This window comes from Magnolia sinica, chromosome 7, assembly GCF_029962835.1.
Source record: "Magnolia sinica isolate HGM2019 chromosome 7, MsV1, whole genome shotgun sequence".
Lineage (NCBI taxonomy): Eukaryota > Viridiplantae > Streptophyta > Magnoliopsida > Magnoliales > Magnoliaceae > Magnolia > Magnolia sinica.
The window spans coordinates 42,097,059-42,119,134 of NC_080579.1; the positions used below are offsets into that span (position 1 = coordinate 42,097,059).

At 40.0% G+C, this 22,076-nt stretch overlaps 1 protein-coding gene across 4 annotated transcripts in view; it reads right to left on the bottom strand.

The window, feature by feature from the left end:
• LOC131251304 (uncharacterized) overlaps positions 1-22,076 on the bottom strand; it is a 139,495-nt gene that overhangs the window by 111,820 nt on the left and 5,599 nt on the right. For 3 of the 4 annotated variants that reach the window (XM_058251947.1, XM_058251948.1, XM_058251946.1), the window contains exon 2: positions 265-731. In XM_058251947.1, the coding sequence (XP_058107930.1) occupies positions 265-731 (467 nt within the window). The remainder of the gene's footprint in view (positions 1-264; positions 732-22,076) is intronic. The other variant, XM_058251949.1, reaches the window with a different exon arrangement.

Below are 22,076 nucleotides of genomic sequence, written 5' to 3' on the forward strand. Positions count from 1 at the left end.
GAAAAACTAAATTTGATGTTACTCACATCACACAATGGCATCATGATGAACAGAGCTAGTTGAAAACAAGTTCTTGAATAACATGCAAATAATGAGGATCATATGCTCAGAAGCCAGTTTGAGGAAACGAGAACTTAGCAACATCCTTGATGGAAGAGAGACTAAGAGAGTTGATAAAATATTTATAACTGAAACTTCTATTTCAAGGATAACCAACAGAAGCTTCAAATGAAAAAAAAAAAAAGGCCAAGAAAGAAGACGAACCTGTCCATGACAGACATCACATACAAAAACTGCAGAAAGGCGCCAATAGCAAATGCAATACCCCAGAAAATCTGTCCACCCCAGAAGCACAAAACACTCATAACCGCAAGGCAAGTAGTCAAACCATAAACTGAAACTTTCATCATTTGACTCGCTCGGGTACCAAGGAGTAACAGCCAAGCCCATCCTAGGACCGTACCAACACCACCAGCTACAGCATAAAAGGGCCAATAAGTCTCTGTCAGTCCAGCTTGGTTCTCGATTATCTTATTTGTGTACTTATCAATCTTAAGCCTATCTGCTTTCTTAAATCTATTAATTCCAAGCACAGCAAGAACAAAACCCAAGCCAACCAAGTGTATGGCAAAAATACAGAGCCAGAAAACATCTCTCCAATGTCTGGAAGGCTCCGGAATCCTTCCAAGAGAAGTATTGCTTTCATTGTTGCTTTGACTTAGCTGCCCATCCTGAGACACAAATCAGAGGTTTATCTGACATTGTACTAAGCAATCCTTTTTATCCTTTGCAAAACCAAAACGTAAATCTGATGCTTTAGTAGGTAAACATGATAAGACAGATAATCCTTCTCAGCAGAAGTAATTGGCTGATAAAATCATTCCAACATCATTCTGAAGCAGCAAGCCCCAAACTTATTTGCAGTCCAAATTGTAGATTTGACAAATGAAAAGGTTAGATACAAGGAATGAGGTCTCGATTAATGTTCATGATGCACATTATAATTGTTATGTGTGCCATCTCCACTTGCCCACATCACCACATAAACAATTATCCAGACCATCCATCTGGAGGGAACTATGAATGATGGGCCACAGAAAAAATCACAACAAATTGTGGTGTGCAACACAATTGTGGTATCCACCATGAACGTACTGAGAGTCTCTTCAAGAATCACAGCAGCAAGAATGCATCAGCAGCATTTATAGTTGTGTCCTTCAATGTAATCAGAGAGAGCTGTTGTGGATCCTGGAAGTGATAAGGCCTCTGGTATAGATTTCCAATTGCGTTTTTCCAAGTGCTTTGGGAGGTTGTCAAAAGGGATTCGCTAGAGTTCATATCAAAATTTCATGAAAGAGGTAGACTGTGTAAAGAAATGAGGGCTTCTTTCATTGTCCTCGTCCTAGAAAAGAAAGCTGATTGACTTAAACGGAAGCTCATATAAAATTTTGGCTAAGGTATGGACAGCGAGACTTGGAGAGTCCTTAGTGGGGTAACATCCAAATCTCAAGGGGCATTTTGTTTGGCAGACAAATCATTGATGAAGCTTTATAGACATATAGTGCATGAATGCGGTGATTCTAATTAAGCGGAGAGGCAAAACAGGTCTAATTTGCAAACTGGATGTGAAGAAAGCTAATGATTCTGTTAATTGGGAGTTCCTTCAAATATAATACATGCGACACATGTCGGGCTTTGTGGTGTGATGGAGACAATGGAAATCATATCATGTTTCTTCATCTCACTATTTGATTCTAATTAATGGTATCCCTAGGGTTCTTCTGCGAAACGGGTATTCCTCGGTGATCCATTGTCCCCCATTTTATTCTTCTGTGGGATGAGGTATTCAGCAGAGATCCCTGTAAGACCCGAGGCCCCGAAATCTGGTTCATACACTGGATAGCCGTTGTCTGTAGGTCCATTGGCCCCGAGAATGTTTTGACTTGATCATAATATTGTTCTGTTATCGAGCCGCAAGCCATATTTCAACCCGATGTCCGAATTTTAATATACGGACTAAAAATTAAACGATCTGAGAAATGATAATTATGTCCTTATTTTATCTGGCGGAGCCCCATCATCGAGTTTTCAAAATCCGTTAGGTCCGAGATCCTAACCGTTGTGACCGTAGTCGAGTTACAGAGTTACTGGCAAAAACGGCATGTCAATAGGACACCCGGATTGTAAGTCATGAATAGATATGCACATGTATATTTTGATAAAATAACTCAAATGACCGGATGTTTTTAAAATCCTTGGAATACTTTAGTTCAAATTACTTAAACAACATTGTTATATTGTTACCATAAGCTTACACTTCTCAAAAACATCACAAAATACCTCTCAAACCTTCTTTTTAGACAAAAACTAATTTTAAAACCAGTTTCAAGTCCATAAACATTAAAAAAAAAAAAAAAAAAAAAAAAAAAAACCCTCTTTCAACAACCCATTTCTAGCACTCTCTTTCTTGTTGAGTGTGAAGTTGAGAAGAAGAAGAAGAAGAAAAGGAAATAGAAGCTGAGGTTGAAAGTCAATCCTCTGATAGTTAAAAGTGAGTGCATAGATTAGGAGCACGCATATATGTGTGTTGGTTTTTCCTTGAAAACCCTATTGCTGAATTTTTTGGTTTAAATCCCCTTGAAAACCCTATTGCTAAATTTTTTGGTTCAAATCCCCTTAAAAACCCTATTGCTGAATTTTCTAGTTTAAATCCCCTTGAAAACCCTATTGCTGAATTTTTTGGTTTAAATCCGGTTTAGTTGGAAAAATCCTTGAAAACCCTCGAAAACTCTATTGTTGAATTTTATGGTTTAATTGGAAATCCCCTTGAAAACCCTATAGCTGGATTTTATGATTTAGTTGGAGTAAGTCATTGCTGGATTTTCCTTGAAAACCCTATTCGTGTGACCCAGACTTTTTCCCCCGTTACCTGTTTGACAAAATGTTTGAAAGAGCTATCCATCCTCCTTTTGATGTAGTTAACTCTTGAGAAAATGCATACTTGTGGCATGAAGTCTTATAGCGGAAATGAATCTCGGATTGGATTTAGATTGGTCAAGTCATGTGCATATCATATGCATGGTTCATAATTGTTGTATCATTGTATGTTTGAGAGTGACTGATTCATATCATGGTATGGTGATCATAGTGGGTTGTGTTGCGACACACGATGTGTCTACCCTCTGAGAAACTTAAATTCATGAGGAAACCACATGAGGAAGGTCATCCTATGCTTCCCTTGAAAAACATGACATATTGTGATTGTGCGTGGACTCATGCATACGGTGATTGTCAATGCGATGAAACATACTTTGTTATGACTTGAATTGGACACCACACCGGAAAATCTGTAATTCAACAAGACATGATGAGAGGGTCCGTGGGTGAAAGTCCTTAAACCCCGATTGGTACCATTGGGAGTAACCAATGCCTAGACCAGGTGGAAGAACAGAGCACTGGAATGCCAAAATACCAAAGTAGGCAGCGACTCCCACCGACGCGTGTCGATTGGTTGAGAGGTTTGACCTGACTACTTATGGGCAATTAAAGATAGGTTGTGTGTGACGAGCTCGTAAATTATCCACTATCATTTTGCCAGGCGACTTATGACTTCTCGCTGTTAGGCAGATAGTGAGGTTCAACACAAGTGGGTTAGACTAGTTCAGCCCGTAAACTATGTAGTCTCACCTCCGTAGTTGACCACGGTGGAAAAAGTCTATACAAGTGAGTAGCAATCATATGCGAGTCCCACCTCTGTTTCAGACCTTGGTGATCCAATTGGAAAATGTGGAAAGTTGTGGAAACGTTGAAAGAGTATGTATGTTACAAGTGGGTAGAAGTCCCCCCTCTGTATATAAAAATGATTTGGAACATAAAACATGGCATAATGCATTGTATCTTTATTTTATTGTTATCGGTCCAGCAGGCCTGTGCATTATATGACCATGACATGAAACATGCATTTTCACTACACACACACACTCACTGGGCTTAGTAGCGCAAGCTTTCCTTTCTATTCTTTTTTTACAGGTGAGAGTAGGGAGCTGCAGGAGTAGAGGCTACAGACTCTACTTGTCCTTTTTGTTTTGTACATGTCAGTGTATATATTTTTTTTGTAATACCCTGAATATGTACATCAGGTATGGTAAATATGACATGGTTTATGTTTTGGTTTTGCCTTGGTGTGCTCAGTTGTACATGGTAACATATGGTGAATATGATGAAATTTTGAGAAATGATACGTGTTTGTCGTCTTAACTTTCAGAAATCCTCCTTGCGGAGCCCCGCTTATGGGACTTAGTATGTGATAGTTGGAAGTCCCAAAATCGGAGTTCTACGGAGGTTGTCAACTAAAATTTGGTGTATAGTAATCATGGATTACCAACGCTAGATTTAGGGACATGACAATCCCTCTAACTAGGTGCCACTCCCGCTACTAATCCCCATCCCCACACCTGAATTTATTGTCACCAGTTTTTGCAATATCATGTGGGCAATATGATATACCCAGGAAGTTTTAAAACTCCCCAGTATCAACTGGTATATTATCAATATTGTGTGATATAACGCAATATCAAAAATATATTGCATAATATCGTCCAGGCACTTTATATGTATTCCACGTATCATCATGCATGGAGCATCATTCCCCTCTTTTTGAAGCTGAAAAAAAAAAAATCAGATTGCCGTCAGATTACTTTTTGAAAATCTCTTCTAGGGCGGGTTTAGGCAACTCCTTTTGAGTGGTTGCCGAGGAAATCTCGTTTTTGGCAGGGAAATCAAAATCGAAAAGCGGAAACGGGCCGTAAACCCATTCAGTATGAATTTGGGACTATCTTCGTTTTAAGCTCAGTTTTTTGCTCATAATTGATTAAAAAATGTTCGTAGGCCATGAGTATGCATGATTTGTATGCAAAGTCATGGACTTGAAACTCCGATTTATGAATTTGGGGAAAATCCCGAAATATTCAATTTTCACTCATTTAAATTAGAAGTATGGTCTCAAACAATCACTAAACACTAGTTGTAGGCTGATCTACTAATCAGTGTCAGTTTCAGCAATTTGAAAAAAAAAAAAACATATTTTAATTACAAAATAGCAAAATAGATAAAAATCCATATATATATATATATATATATATATATATATATATATATATATATATATATATATATAGATAGATAGATAGATAGATAGATAGATAGATAGATAGATAGATATTATCTAGGACTGTAGGTTAATATATATACATATTTATGAGCATAATCTGAACAGCAACATTTCAACCACACTGTAGGCTAATATATATACATATTTATGAGCGTAATCTGAACAGTAACATTTCAACCACACTTTTGTGGTTATTTTTGAAAATAAAATATTTTAATGATATTAAAAAATTATTTTTAAAAACATACTTAATATAGATTAAGTAAAGTTGATTTATTAGTGAGTTTGGAATATTTATTTAAAAAGAAAATGGATAAAAATTGAATTTTTTTCAAAAATTTATGAGATGAAATTTATGACTTTTTCTAACTTTCTTTTGTCTAATGTATTCATGCAGGTAAAAATGAGTGGAAAAAGGAGGCAGCAGGACATTGGTTGATAGCACGAACCCACTTCCCAATATTCCATTCGGGTCAAAGTGTAGGTATTGTGGGCACATATCAAGGAACAGTGGGGTGTCCCATTTAAAAGAACACCTAGCGGGTGGCACCGAAACATTGTGGATTGCCCAAGTATTCCAAAGGATGTGAAGGCATTGGTGAGGTAAATATTACAGAAAGGGGTGAGAGTGGGAGGAAGAATAGGAACGACCAAGTGCATGTTGTACGGGGTCTTAGGAAGTAGAGGAATATGATGACACTAAGCACATTGGTGAGGGTAATATTACAAAAAGGGGTGAAGGTGAGAAAAGAGTGAGCTGAGCATGAGAGGAAGAATAGGGACGACCAAGTGCATGTTGTACAAGGTCTTAGAGCAGTAGAGGAATATGATGACACCGAGCACATTCGAGCAATTCTAGAGACTCTACTAGAGCATTGGGATGACCAGAGAAGGTGGTGGGACTTCAGTAGGCCCACTTCTATGGGGTCTACGTCAAAGATTAGTGGACACAGTGAGGTGGGCAGCAGTAGTGGGACTGGGGGGTACTGAGGTGAGGGTGGCAATAGTAAGGGAAATTTGGGGTCTGCACTGCTCACAATGAGGATGTCAGATCTACCTTTAGGTCTGGTAGAGTATGAGGAAGCAAGAAGGACGCAGAAGCATTTGAAGGACATGTTTACTAGAGGGAATTTGAAGAAGAGGATGGGAAAATATATCACAAGATGATTTATTTGTGACCACATGCTTGCTCAAGATTGCCGAGAACAATTATCAAGACCACACTTTTAAGAACATGATTGTTGAATGGGACGAGGATGGGAAAATATATATCAATGATACATTTTAAGAACATGATTGCCGAGGTGCAACGTGTGGGAAGTGAACAGGTGTCAAGCCTCCCTCCTTACATGAGATTATGGCCACTTACCTAGATGTCGAGGTGGAGGATATAAGGTTGTACATTGATACATTGAGGCCATCTTAAGAGCAATATGGGGTCACACTGATGTGAGATGAATGGACAGGCCGACATGGCCGCCCCTCATAAATTTTATGGTCTACTATAGGGAACAACTATATTTTTGAAGTCAATTGATGCATCAAATTAGATTAAGAATGTAAATTACATACATGGGTTGATTAAAGATGTGAAGAGGGAGGGGAGGAAAAAGAATGTGGTAAAAATCATCACCGATAATGGGAGCATGTTTGTGAAGGCGACAAAGCAGTTGATGAAGGAATATCACTTGTACTTGGCCCCATCTACAGCCCATGATATAGATCGATGCTGGATACAATGGGGAATAGACCTGCCGTGAAGGGTGTGCTTGTCAATGGGAGAGCAGTCTCAAGCTTTATTTACAATCACACATAGCTTTAGCCAGGCGTGAAGGAAAGTAGACTTAGATGAGGGAATATAGACTTAGATGAGGGAATATAGACTTAGATGGCTTGGTCATCTACAACAAAGACCAAGAACTCCACCAATTAGAAGGCCCAAGTTAGTATAAGTTGAAGGCTTCAAAAGGGCAAGCCAAAGGCCCAAAAGGACGTGGGTGGAGGCAGCGTTGGAAATACTAGTATCACGTTACGTATCACATCCTTAGGATACAGATACATATCAGTTATCGCACGGGTTATATCATTTGTATCGGGTAATTTATCGCACCTTTTGGGAAATATGGGGAAACATTGGGAAAATGCTTGAATTTATCAATGAAACTTCAAGGATTGTTAAAAAGACCTCGATACAGTCTTTTAAATCATAACATCTCAAAAAAGAAGTGCACATAATAAGTTTCATGTGTATAGGGTCCTAAATTATGCGTTGTTTGACTGAACTAATGTAACTATATTCAAATTGAATGCATAACATTTAACGTGTATGTGATTATCATTTCATAAAACACTCTTAAATACTTCAAAATTAGTCTCAATTGACAGCTAGTCGAAGGGAAATTTTGGGAAAAAAATAATTTTTTATTAAAAATGATTTTTATTTTCCAAAAATTGACAAGGACTTAACAAATCAGTAGATCAGCCCTCATGCATGCTTGATTTCATCTTTGGAGTGCAACATTGCAAGCAATTTGAGAGAAATTAGGAAATTTTGAATTTTCTCTAAATTTCCACAAATTGGACCATCTACACTCAAATTTCGAAATTAGAGTGTTTGTAATGATCATTTCATCAATACTCCTAAATACTTCAAAAATAGTCTCAATTGACAGCTAGTTGAAGGAAATTTTTGAAAAAAAAATTGGAGAAGATGAAGAACCAATGGATTTCGAAATCAAAGCTCAAACTCCATGATTTTCATGCAAAACATGAAGAACAAATGGATTTGCAACCATTTGAAATTTGATTTAACATAATTTCAACAAAAAAAAAAAGGATTGGAAATTGAAAATGTTCACTGGATCGAACATGTAGGATATATCGACACCACCTGTGTGTTTGGTATCACGCATATGGGATACAAGATATATCGTAGGATATATCGATATATCAGCCAATATCGTCGACATTTAAAACATTGGGTGGAGGTAGTAAGAAAAGATTTGATGACCTATCGTCTTATCGAAATTATGGCCCTTGATAGAGTAGAGTGGTGGAAAAGGATTTATGTAGCCAACCCTAATCAGTTGGGATAAGGCTTAAATGATGATGGTGATGATGATGACACATGGCTTTTAGTTGAGATGTGGAAAAGCTAATGTCGATATATTGTGGCCTAGGGTGACATGGCACGCTACAAATTTCATCACCTTAAGCAACCTCAAGAAACACAAGCTTGGACTCTAAGGCCTTTCTCCTCTACTAAATGAGCAGAATGGGATGAGTGTGATACTTCATAGGGGATAAAGGCTTATGGGATTGTAATGAGCAACTTGTTCTAGGAGCATGTGCATGATGTGTTGGAGATTTTAGAGCCCATTTACGCAGTGCCAAGGACGGTGTATAACAAGCATCCGTCGATGGGTTGTATGAATGAGTCAATGTTTTCATGAAAGATACAATCAAGGCAAAAGCACCAAAGGCATATATAAAATGCACATAATCATTGATTTGACAAATGGGGGAGGACTCTTTTTCACCCTCTTCACGGGCCTGGTAAGTAATTAAGTCTAATTTTCTGCATAATTCTTTCCTCAATTATTTTCGTGCATGTCATTTTCATTACATCAAATCAATAACAATCATTTATTTTATGGGGTTTCAACATACTTCCCCGTGTACAACTACAGTCAAAGACTAGGATGATAATGATTTAAGAGGGTAGTGCATGATGTATATGAGACATTATTACCTGAGTGTCCAGGGAAAGCAAACTTGGCATATGAGTTAAAATTGTTGCATTGAATTGTTATTAAGCTCCTTGATTATGTAGTATACAAACAACTGACAAATTTTGTTAATTCTATTGAACATATTGTGATGTTTCGAGATAAGAGGAGCTTATTCGGGAAAGAGTTTGCTACCAGGTCCAGGGAAAGACGATGCCATGTGAGTTAGTTTCCTTTCTAGTAGCAAAAGGCATGTGACATTTCTATGGAACTAACAGCTGCCACTATCAATTTACAGGCAAGTGGTGGTCATTTTACAGGAGTGATTGCCCGACCTAGTAGCACTTGGTGATTCACGTACTTGCATTGATAGTGTCATCATCACCATGCGAGGGTTCTTGCTTATTCACACAAATAAGAAGAACAAACTGAGGTTCGAGAGGCGCCAAAACCTAGTGTTCGGCCACTACAACATGAAGATGCGTAAAAGGCAGCTACATGCAAACACTAAGGGAGTTGCAGATAAGCACCCAATCAACAACCTCAACTTAATGAAGATCAGCCACCATGCACATCTTGATAGTGTGGAGAGGGAGGACCTATTTTACGAGATCTGGACATGAAGCTGAAGATCCTGAACCATCCAATCGATTGCTAGGAAAACAAACAGTCCAATTAATATATAATCGGCCCAATCTTTAATTTGGACCGTCCATGATGTGGGGCCCACGTCTGCACGTCCACTTAAACATCACTTTGATCAAATGATCTTAATCATATGATCAATGGAAATTGAATGCTACATATTAACTATAGTAGAGGACTTCTTTAAGAAGGGGAGAGAGAAGGTATTGCATTGTTAGAGTGAGGGAATTTTATGTTTTGGGTGGTACTTCGTATTACCATCTGATTTTCAAATTATTTTATTCATATAAATAAAGAAAGGAGAGAAGGTAAAACCATAATCCTAATTAACCACTATTTATGGTGCTTTACATGGTATCAAAGCAGGATAAAACCCTAGCTTCAATTCTTTCTCTCTCCTCTCTCTTTTTCTCCTTCTCCCTAGCTCCAAAACCCACGCCGTATAGCATCGCCCAACCGTAGCAAAACCCCCTTTTCCATCTCTGCTTATAATAACGGCAGCCAGCCACCACCAAATCCACACCATCGGTGCTGTGATTCTTCGTTATCAAATCAATGTTGCTACCGCAATACAGCATCTCCATATTCCTCTCAACTGGCATCTAAACCCACCTGTTACTCCATCCAATCCTTCCGGAAAAAGGAGATAAAAAAAAATCTGCCACACCTCTGTGGCATCTCCAACTCTAACATCCACATTCAAGAAGTGGACCTAAAACTGTGCTGGACATTGAACATGTCACCGCCCTACCCTTGATCTGGTCAGAGTCAGCGCTTGCGCACTGATCCCAGAACCCTTGCATTGTGCCTTCACTTCGCCTATTGACCAAACCCACAATGGCGACCCTGAAACTCAAAACAACATGTCCATCCACTGTCACCGTTGATTCCAATGAAGTTGCTTTCCTTTTGCTATATTCGCACTCGGATTTAAGTTTGACTATTATTCCGTCTATTACCAAGATTCTGGCGGAGAAATTTTTTTTGCTTGGGTGGGGTTGATCTTAGAGCATTATGATGCGTTTGATCCAGATATTGGATTTTCATGCCATGCTTTGATTTAGATTGTTGTTTGCGAAAAAGGAGGAAACGTCTTCTGATTATGTACACTGAGGGCCCATTTGGAAACCGGGATTAAATGGTATTGAATTGCATTAGGTGGAATTAAAACCATTATTACACAATGATTATATGTCTGGAAATACCATGGTCTTTTGACTGTCCAATCACACGTTTGGGATCAAATTCTTTCTTTAGGAAAAATGCTATAGTAAGTGAAACCTTTATTTGGTAGACCATGGAATTATAATCAACGGATCAGATTCCACAACTAATTCTGGTCACCTAAATGCATATGCAACTCGATTGTCATGTGTAAAGGGTGTGTATGGATGGATGGGTGATAAAACATATGCATCAACGTGGGGCCCACACATGTAGTGGATTTCGAAATCCCACCGTATCACCTGTTGGGACTGGATAATATGATACATGGATTAATTCATTCCTTCCCATCATTTCCAAACGCTAGATGGAATTTACATTGGACTAAATGTAATTGCATACCACCTAATCTCATGTTTTAAAGAGGCCTTGAGTTCCTAGTGAGGGATTCTCCTTTATTTGTTGGTTGGCAAAATAATTCACAGTTGATAGTGTGATTTATCAGCCATGGCCAACACAAGCACTGATGTGAAGAATGATTTGAAGAGTGTGGTTCGGCAAATAACCTCAGTTAAACTAAAAGGGATGTTAAGTCCTCTCCCCTAGGCACAATCTATCAAGCTCTTCTTAAAATCCAAGAAGAATCTTAAACACTTGACAAATGATAGTCCTTCTGGAGACTCGGCATCATTATCTTCAGCGGAGTGAGGATGACAATCATGAATTGGTTATATGCAAGTATGGATGGGACAATGCATACCGTTTTGATGGATAAGACAATGATACCACTTATGATATGCCATGCAACTGCTAAAGAAGTATGGGAGAATCTACAGCACTTATACTCTATAAAGAAGAATATATAGTGACTTTATGACATCTTTCAGGAGATTTGTATGATGAGATATGGAGAAAATCTCCATGAGCATTATGCCCGGTTCAAATGGTCGTTTGATGAGTGGATCATAGACACCCATACACTATTGATATAGTCCAGCAGAGACAGTATAGACAGGAGCTTAGTGTGGCTTTGTTTGTTGCCACCTTGCACTCATACCTTGAGCCGGTGAGAGCTCAGATGCTCAGAGGTGACAATGTCCCCTCCTTGACTGATGCATTTGCCAGTGTACTCCAAGTAGCACCTCCACAATATACCTCCATCCCAGTTGCATCTGGAGACACCTCGGCCTTTGTTACAGCCTCTAGAGACTGAGGAGGCACAGGGGGATGACAAGGGGGTGTGGTGTTGGACGTGGCCATGGACATAGTCTCTCCTAAGCCCATTTGACAGCAACACTTCTACACTCACTGCAAGAAGCCAAATCACACTGCTAATAGATGTTGGTTACTTCATGGTCAACCCCTTGGGCCTCTCTTGGCCAATCAAACAATGTATTCTGAGGGTGTACAGTCTTTTGCTTCTTCTACTAGCCCGACTTTTGCAGGTGATTCAGTAACCATCACAGTCTCTCGAGATGACTATGAAAGGATGCTTGGTAAGCATATGGTGACGGCGACGCTATCCACATCCATTGCCACTCTCGCTGACACATGCCTTTATTGCATCCTCAAGCCCCACCCCTCGAGTGATTGACTAAGGGTCACAGATCATATAACTGGTACATACCATCTCATTTCCCACTTAGACATCTTACAATAACATTCCTCTGTTACCCTTGCGAATGGATCATTATTTAAGGTCCAAAGTATGGGTGTTTCTTACCCTAGTTCTGATTTATTATTAACTTCAATTCTTTATGTACTGAACTTGCCTACTAAACTGATGTTTGTGAGCCAATCAACAAAGAACCTAAATTATTCAGTGACATTTTATCCTTCTCATTGTTTGCTTCAGGACCTGCAGACAAGGAGTGGAAGTCTTGAATCACGTGGACTTTATTACTTTGATCCCGTAATTGTTTGAGCTACACTTCATGCTAGCGCATCACCTCTACAGTGGCACAGTCAGTTAGGCCACCCTTCTTTGGCATCTTTAAAGTTTTTAGTCCCTTCTTTATCTTCATTCAGTTCAATCAATTGTGAGTCATATCAATTAGCCAAACACCACAGTTCTACTTTTATTCCAAGACATGAGATTAGGCGTTCTATTTCATTTTATTTTGTGCATTCTGATCATGGGGTCCCATTTGGGTCTCAAGTTCAAATGATTTTCAATATTTTATTATATTTATTGATGATTACTCACATGTCTCGAGTGTATTTGATGAAAAACCATTCTAACGTTTGACATTATTTTACTGTTTCATAATGAGATTCAAAATTAATTCAAAACCAATATGTCAATATTTATGTCTGATAATGCACGGGAGTATTTGTCCACCTGCTTTCGGGGATACTTGACTTCATCTGAGATGGACTTTCCATAGGACCCATTTTACTGACAGTATTCATCACTACTTTAGAAGTTTCGTCAGTTACTTGGTATTCACAATGTTTACACTAGACTTCATGCGCCTACATCCCACAACAGAATAGGGTGGCTGAAAGGAAAAATAAGCACCTGTTGGAGGTGGCCAAATCTCTTCTCACTCATATGCATGTTCCCAAACGGTTCGGAAGTATGCAATTCTCACTACATGTCACCTCATTAATCGATTGCCCTCTACAGTGTGGAATGATAAAACTCATTTTTCTACCATGTTTCCTAACTCATCACCTTTTTTTGTTACCTGCTCGTGTATTTAGGTGCACTTCCTTTGTCCATAAATTTGGACCTGGAAGTCGCAAACTTGATGCTCAAGTAGTCAAGCATATGTTTCTTGGATATTCTTGTACCCGAAAAAGGATATAGATGTTATGACTTATAACCCCATTGCTTGTATCTACAAGTGTTGATGTCACGTTCTTTAACAATACTCCATACTCCAACCCTACTGTTGGTGAGGAGTTTCCCTCCATGGACGTTTTGCCTATAGTTCTCATCAGTGGCTGATATTTTAGGACCTACTGACTATGCTATTGTGGACATACCACCACCAGAATCAGCTAGGAAGTGGTTGATTCTCCTGATTCAAGCATCTCTCTGCCTTCCCCTCCATCTGTGGGTCCATCTTCCACACCTATTGACCTCGAATTATCAATTGCCTTCAGAAAAGATATTCGATCTTGCACCCTAAATTCTACAACTCATTTTATTTCTTATCATCAATTAAGCCCCTGGTTTCCATGCCTATGTTATGTCTCTGTCACATGTATTTGTGCCCACAAATTACCATAATGCACTGGCACATCCTAGTTGGCGTAAACCCATGGAAGATAAGATGGTTGACATTTACCAGACCCATATGCAGGAGTTAGCTAACTTGCCTGTTGAAAAAGGGGTAGTGAGGTGTCAATGGGTTTATCAAGCATCACCCAAGTGCTTCCATTGAGCAGTTGAAGGCCCATTTGATGGTTAAGGGCTACACGCAGACCCAGGGACTTGAATTTAAGGAGACATTTTCTCATGTGGCCAGCTAAACTCTGTTAGAGTGATGATTTCTATTGCAGCTTACAGGGACAGCCCCTTTATCATATGGACGTCAAGAACGCATTTCTTCATGAGGACTTGGCAGATGAAGTTTACATGGAGCAACCTCCAGGATTTGTTGCTCAGGGAGGGACTGGGAGAGTATGGACTTTGGAAAGTTATTTACAGCTTGAAGCACTCTCCAATGCCGTAGTTTGACAAATTCAAAAAGGTGTTGCTTACTTGAGGCTTCTATTGGAGTACGATTGATCATGCAGCAACCCATATTGCAAATAATCCAGCCTTTCAAGAGAGGACAAAGCACATGGAAGTTAAATGTCATTTCATTCAAGGGAAGATTGCTTGACAAGAGATTATCACGGCCAACATTCAGTCCAAGTCACTTGTTACGGATATCCTCACCAAGGCATTATCATAGGCACAGTTTTCTTGGTTCCAAGCTAGGCATGACATATATCTATGCTCTAGCTTGAGGAATGTTAGCATGAGGGAATATTATATTTTGGATGGTCCTTCGGACTACTATATCATTTTTGGATTATAGAAAGAGAGGGAAGAAGGGAAAAACCTAATCCTAATTAACCACTAATTGTTGTGTTTTACATATAAAACGGTGTTGTTCAAAGTATTGGCCAGATCACTAATTGAGTCAATACAAGTCGTATCAACCGATATGCCCTGTAATGATCAGTGTCTTTCTTTTTTTAGGTTGGTAAATTTCTATTAAAAAATGTGAGGCTACTAAATATGCATTTTTTAAAATGTATTTGGTGTCATAACAAGCCATTATTTGGTATGAATGTTGTATGTTGGGAAGTGTCAACTTGATCCATAGCTCAAGTGGTAGACTAAGTGAAAGATACCTCGTTTCAACACTGAGGTCTTAGCATCGATTCCCTAGTGGGGGTAGCTAATAGTGATGTCTGAACTGACAATGGGGTGTACTAACCAAAAAAAAAAATGAAAAAAGTGTCAACTTGATCTGCTCAAAGTCAACTAAATAGGCCCTAATCAAACTCAAAACAAGCATGATTTGCTTGATCGAAGCTCGTTAGATATAAATTCCCTCAAAAGAGAACAAACCCTGAAATGAGACAAACTAATTGCTTCCTTCCGATTGGATTGGTGTCTGTTACAATGATGCCCACTGGTTCCCAAAGGCCATTGTTGCTTTTTATTGTTTCTCTTAGGAATCTTTGGAATGTGGATGCACTAGTTCAATTGCAATAATTATTAGTCTAATAAAAGAAGAACAACCAAATACAAATCTGTTGTCAGATGTCTTCAATCTGACTGAAATCAAGGTTCCATCAATGCCATTGACAGACCACTTGATGATCCCATCGAGCATTTGTCAATGCTATCGACAAATCTACTCAATCCCATCGAGAAACTCCTAAATTTTGGCTTTTGCTTGCTGGACAGTTTTGGAGTTGCTACTCGATGCCATCGAAGGTGGTTTCGATGCCATCAATTGGCCTCCGATGGTTGTCGATGCCATCGAATGTCCCATCGATACACGCACATGGTTTGGCACAAGTGCAGTTTTTTGTTTCCTAATTCATTTGTAACTCTATATAGGGGGTTGTAAACGGGGGAATTAGGGTTAATGATGTTCAAGGGGCTTCTAGAGCAATTAGGAGAGCAAAGCTGGGGTTTTGTGAAGGGATTTTGGGGTTATTTGGATCGGATCATGTACTGTCAATTAAGAGAGATAACCTAGACCAAAGGGCGAAGAAGTGTACTTTTGTAGGCTATGATAATGGATTGAAGGGATACAGACTGTATAACGGAGTCACTCGGATAATCATAATAGCCGAGATGTCAGGTTTGATGAGGATTATGTGTTCCGTAAGGAAAAACACAAGGAATCAGAGAAATAAGTGATTATTAATGTCGAGATTAAAAAGGTTGAAACACAGGCTGAGCCTAGGCCGTTGGCAGAGGTACAGGAGGAGGTGGAACAACCACCTCTCAAAAGAAATCCACCAAGAGATCACAGATTACCGACTACATATAAAGATGACTTGAATGTTGCATTCACACTTATTACAGATAAGGGAGATCTGTCTACCTTCAAGGAAGCACTGGATGACCCAGATGCATAGAAGTGGATGGCGATCATACATGACGAGATGGACTCTCTGTACAAAAATGAGACATGGGAGCTGGTTGAGCTTCCAGTGGGATGAAGTAATTGGTTGTAAATGGATTTACAAGAAAAGGCAGGATAGATATTGTTTGTACCCGATCCGGCCGAGTACTATTTTAGCCAATCAAGGCCATTTACGTGTGATCTGTACGGATACGTGCTGTAAGAACAGGGATTTTCTGCAGATATGCACGGTTGTGTCTAGGAAAGCGGAGCCACAATGTATTAGCCACTACCGAACATCACCCAAGCGGTCGATAGGGGTGCGACTGAATTCAGATGACCAAATGGCAGGTGGCCAACAATTGAATTCGCACAATCACTGGACAGGTGGCTAAAGGAGAAGCCAAAGAAGCACGAACGTGGGAAGCGTCTAGAATCCAAGTAATGGAAAACGGGAACGTCGGAAAGATCCAGATCTGTTGTATCAAAGCTTATAAATAGCAAGGCAAAGCAAGCAAAAAACTCGTCTCATACCAAACCAATCAAACCAAAATTTATCTTTCAATTATCTTTGCACTTATCTTGTCAATTTACATTCCTTAGTTTAATCATTTACCTTTCCCTGTTGAGTCAATTACGTTTCTTAGCATAATCATTTACTTTCCGAACTTGCCATTTACATTTCGTAGTGTAATTCTTATCATTAATCCAGTAGTTCGTAATCTTAGCGGTAATTGAAGTCTATGCTCACATGTTGGACTCCACTCAATCATCAGAGGAATATCCTTCAGCAGTTCATAGAGGCCAACTGTAAGGATTTCTTTCTCATTTCATTCAGTCTGTATCAAAAAGTCCTTTCGAACAGAAGGCAAAGGAGTAACCCACCATCAAAGGACGAACCCCAACCTCTAATTATCGCCTAATCCATTTACACATTGAGTGATTGAATAGGCGACTGATCTCCTTAGATCTCAGTCATACTTCGTATCTACCTACTTCAGTGCTTGGGGTCATTGTTATTTGTTTTAAATTAAAGCCACAAATTCAATTATGGCACGCCCGCACCCACCGTGTGAGAAAAGAAACAATGAACAATTTTCTGACACGCCGATGGGACACTGTTTATTGACTACCGATTTAACAGTTGCCAAAAATGCAAAGGAGAAGTGCCCGACTTGCTGAGACCGAACCCACGACGCCAACCGCACCACCCCCAGGTGATGATGTGCAGGCTCAGGCACCCCCGGAGGGGCTTAATTTAAATGTTAACCTGACCGGAGATCAGGCTGGACCGTCCATGTCTCCTGTCATACTTCCGGACGAGGTATCTGTTGTGCTTCAGGATGTTCAGATGAGCATCCAGATGGTATAGGAGTATGAGAGAGCCCAAGCGGAGCAATTTCGCCAACAGGCCGAGAGCACTAATCATTACATGGCCCAGCCAGACTGAGGCTATGCAACGATTATTGGCCGTAATAACGAAGCGGACATAACCAACGTCACAACACAATAGAAGTTCGGTCGGTAGTGCAGTCCCACTACCGCCCATGCCGCCGTTGCAGCGTAACCCACCACCAATCCCTCCTGTAGAGGTCAGGAATGTACCACCCCCTGTGGAAGTTAGGTGACCTGAATGGGAGGTTAGGGATTTTGTGCATGAAAATAGAAATCACGGACCGCCAGCTGGGTTTAACCCGCCGCAGGGTCCTAGATTTCAAGATAATTTTAATCGATTCAGTTCGGATCAACCACCAGCTATAGAGCTTCAACGGGTCGATCGTGACCAAATAATACAACTTGTGTAAGAGATTGTCAGCCAAGTGCTAGGCTGCAACACTATTCCCATATACCACAAACCATACCCCAAGTGGGTAGATTGGCAGCATCCATTGCCGAGGAATTATCGACTGGATTTTGCCTTGTTTTCTGGCGAACCCAATCAGTCGACTATTGAACATGTCAGCCAATTCACCATGCAATGTAGCGAATTAGCCAACAATAATTACCATAAGCTACAATTATTCGGCCACTCATTGACCGTTGCGGCCTTCACGCGGTATTCGAACCTATTACCAGACTCTATACATAATTGGCAAGAGGTGGAAGAAAAGTTTAATGCCCAGTTCTTCTCAGAAACGGGGAGATAACCATCGCCGACCTCGCACGATTCCGACAGTTGCCTGGACAACCATGCGAGAGTTACATCATGCGATTCAAGCAGGCAAAAAGCCGTTGCAAAGTGGTCATGACAGAGCCGAATTTGTGCAGCTTGCACATGAAAGGCTGGAATAAAAGCTCCGCAAAAAAAAATCATAAGAACTGAGTTTACCGATTTATATGATTTAACTAAGAAAGTCTCTCGTTACGAGGAACTGCTTTAGGAATGGGCCAAACGAGCCAATTCATCATTAGGGACTTACAACAACAACCCTAATTATGAAATTGCGATTGTTGAAGTGGACGCTAAGAAGCCACCGGTGTATTCAACATTGGTCAAAGTGGAATCGACCACCCCGATGCTCAAAAGGCCCAAAAAGGTACACTTTTGATATTACTCGAGCTGAAGAAATATTTGATATCATGTTGACTGCAAAGTTTATCATAGTCCCTATCAATCAAAAAATACCTCCGATCAATAAATTACAAAAGCTTGAGTATTGCAAGCGCCATGGATCTCGATCTCACTCCACTAACAAGTGTGTTGTTTTCAGGAATCTCATCCAGGACCACATCGACCATGGATAATTAAAGTTCCCGGAGAAGGAAAAAGAAGCAATGTTGATTGACATCGATCCATTCCCATCCAGCATGGAGGTGAACACAGTTACTGCCAATCTGAGGGATCATCCGAAACCAAAGATTGATCTCAACTCGAATAATCTGGGGGAAATGTCCAGCCGACCCGCACAAAGGCGACGCCAAATTCCCATTATCAAGACAATCGTTTGGTCGACGTATCAAGGTTCTCAATTCTGCAACCGGTGTGCTCGGGAAATCTCTCCTCGATCAAGAAATCTTCCTAGGAGGATAGGTGATGATCACAACTTCAATCGAGATCATTCTTGGCCAAGGCAATCAGCCCCTAATCATCGGTCACAATTGGGACCGCCCTTGACAAGGATGGTCAAGCCTCCTACTACGTGGGAAGGAGTATGGAAGTGAGTCACTCACCCGAAGTTTTCGGCAGTGCCAGAAGCTTTGACAAAAACTCAAAAACGCCGATGGCAGAGGTAGAGGGCCGCGACGAGAAGGGAAATGGAGGGGGAAGAAACGCCTCCTCAACCAAAACCCAGATTGGCCCATCCATTTTGGAGAATTCTCATGCTCAATGAACAGGTGGCAATAAATGCGGTCGAAGCTATGATACCACCTGTGAGACAAGAAAACCAAGATCCCCTCGATAACACGGCTAGGTTGGGAGATCTCAAAGAAAAAGACAGCATTGGCAACTTATTAGATTACCTCAGTGAGGATTGTTTCCCTACAGAAGAATGGCTAACCAACGAGCTCTCATCGACCACAGATGTTCAGAGGGGTTCCCCAACCATTAGCCCCTCAACGGAACCTGCGACCGAGAAACACCATAGTCAGATCAAAGAGATCGAGTCTGATACACTAGGGGGGCAAGGTTTGAGTGGTGAAATTGTGTTTGGTTTGTTGTTGCCTGTGGTATTCCATGGTAACATGGTTTTCGCGTTGCCATCTAGCTTCCAAGCAAGGCCAACTCAGCCAAACACAATGCCTAGGGATGTGAAGGAACATGCTCCAATAATTATACAACATGCCTCTTTTCCTTTTGAAGAGAACAAGAAAAGTGAAGTCGAATTTGATAAAACATCACACGTCGGTACAATCACTGTTGTGGCCGGTGGTGTATCTGAAAGAGTGATTATAGACAGACCTACCGGTGACATGACACAGCATCTTAAGTCATTATATATATCGGCCTATTTAGGTGGATGTCCTATTACCAGGATTTTAGTAGATAATGGGGCCGCAGTAAATATGTTACCAAAGAGAACGATGGCTAAACTTGGGAAAACCACGGTCGACCTAATTCCATCAGAAGTGACCATTAGTAATTTTGCCGGCCATGTCACCAATACACATGGCGCATTACCGGTCGACTTGACTGTAGCAGTGTTGTCATGTGCAATCGCACATTTGCATATGCACACACATGTCAATAAATCGCATATGCGACAGTGGCATAAGCGATTACTGCACATATGCGATCGCATATGCCACATGTGCGATAATATGCGATCGCGTACGGCATATGCGATCGCATATTTGCCAACGGTCAGAAATCTGACCGTTTTCTGACCGTTGGAAATTTAAATTAAATAAAATATATCTTGATTTTTTTCTCTATAAAAAGAGATTCTAAACACTCCTACATGCACTCAAAGTTCAAACTCTCTCTATCACTATTTTTCTCTTTTCCTCTCTCTTACATAATTCCAAACCCCAAGCTCCACTCCATCCATATTTCTCTCAAGTTTGAAATTTCAATCAAGGGACAACTACAATTACAAGAATTCAAGAATCAAGATTCAAGAGACAAGAAAACCAAGCTCCATCCATTGAACTCTCTTTCTAGTTTCTAATTTTTCCAAGTTATAAAGATCATAAATTCATAATCATATTCACACAACACACCCACCACTCTCTCTTTCTATCTCATTCTCTCTTAAAGTTTCATAATCATATCCAAGTTCTAACTTCTAACTTCTAACATTTTTTTTTTCATTTGTTACTTTGTTGCTTACAAGTTATAAGTTATAAGTTACAAGTTACAAGTTAGTGTTACAACAACACAACTTACAAGTCTACAATATTCTAGATTCAAGAGTTAAGACTCAAGGATCAAGGCAAAAGTGAAGACAAAAGTGAAGAATTTCTTTTTTTATAAATTTATAATTGTAATTATGTTTGTGTGTAAATCTCTCTCTCCCCTCTTTTACTACAAGTGTAAAGTGTAACTCTCTCTCTCTCTCCTTTTCTTTTCCCTCTTCTCCATTTCTACTACTAGTGTAAGTGTAAGTGCAAGTGTGTAACTCTCTCTCTCTCTCTCTCAAGTCCCATCTCTTTAGTCTCTTTACTTTTTAGTCTCTTACTTCACTTTAGTTTTTAGTTTACTTTTTAGCTACTTGTAGTACTAGCAATCAATACACACACACCCCACCAACATAATGTCTTCTTCCCAATCTTCCTCTTTGAAACCCAAGTCCAATGACCCAGGTTGGAAGTATGGGCACTATCGCAATGTTTCAGATAAGACTCACATAATATGTGAGTTATGTGGGTATGTGGGTTCCAGTGGCATTGTAAGGCACAAGCAACACCTTACACATTTACTAGGGTCAAATGCAAAGGCATGCGACAAGATTACTCTAGAAATCCAAAAGGGAGATCATGGAGTATATGAAAAAACAGTCAAGAAAGAGATGCGATAGTGCCCTACGTCAGGAGGAATAGTTAGAACAAGACGCATATGAAGATATAAACATAGTTAATGTAGATGAAGCTAGTCTCACTCCCCCTACTTTGATAGGCCGGTCTAGACCACAAGTATAACTAATGGTCTCGAAAAGAGCCCGAGGGCATGGGCCCATGGATAGATGGTGTAGACCATACCCCGAGGATGTGATCGACCAAAGGGGTCGAGGCAAAGGGCCGATTCAAACAACTTTAGAGAACCGGTATAAACAAAAAGATACGAAAACCACTATTCAATATATCGCTAAGTGGTTTTACTAAATTAGTATTGCTTGCAACGCA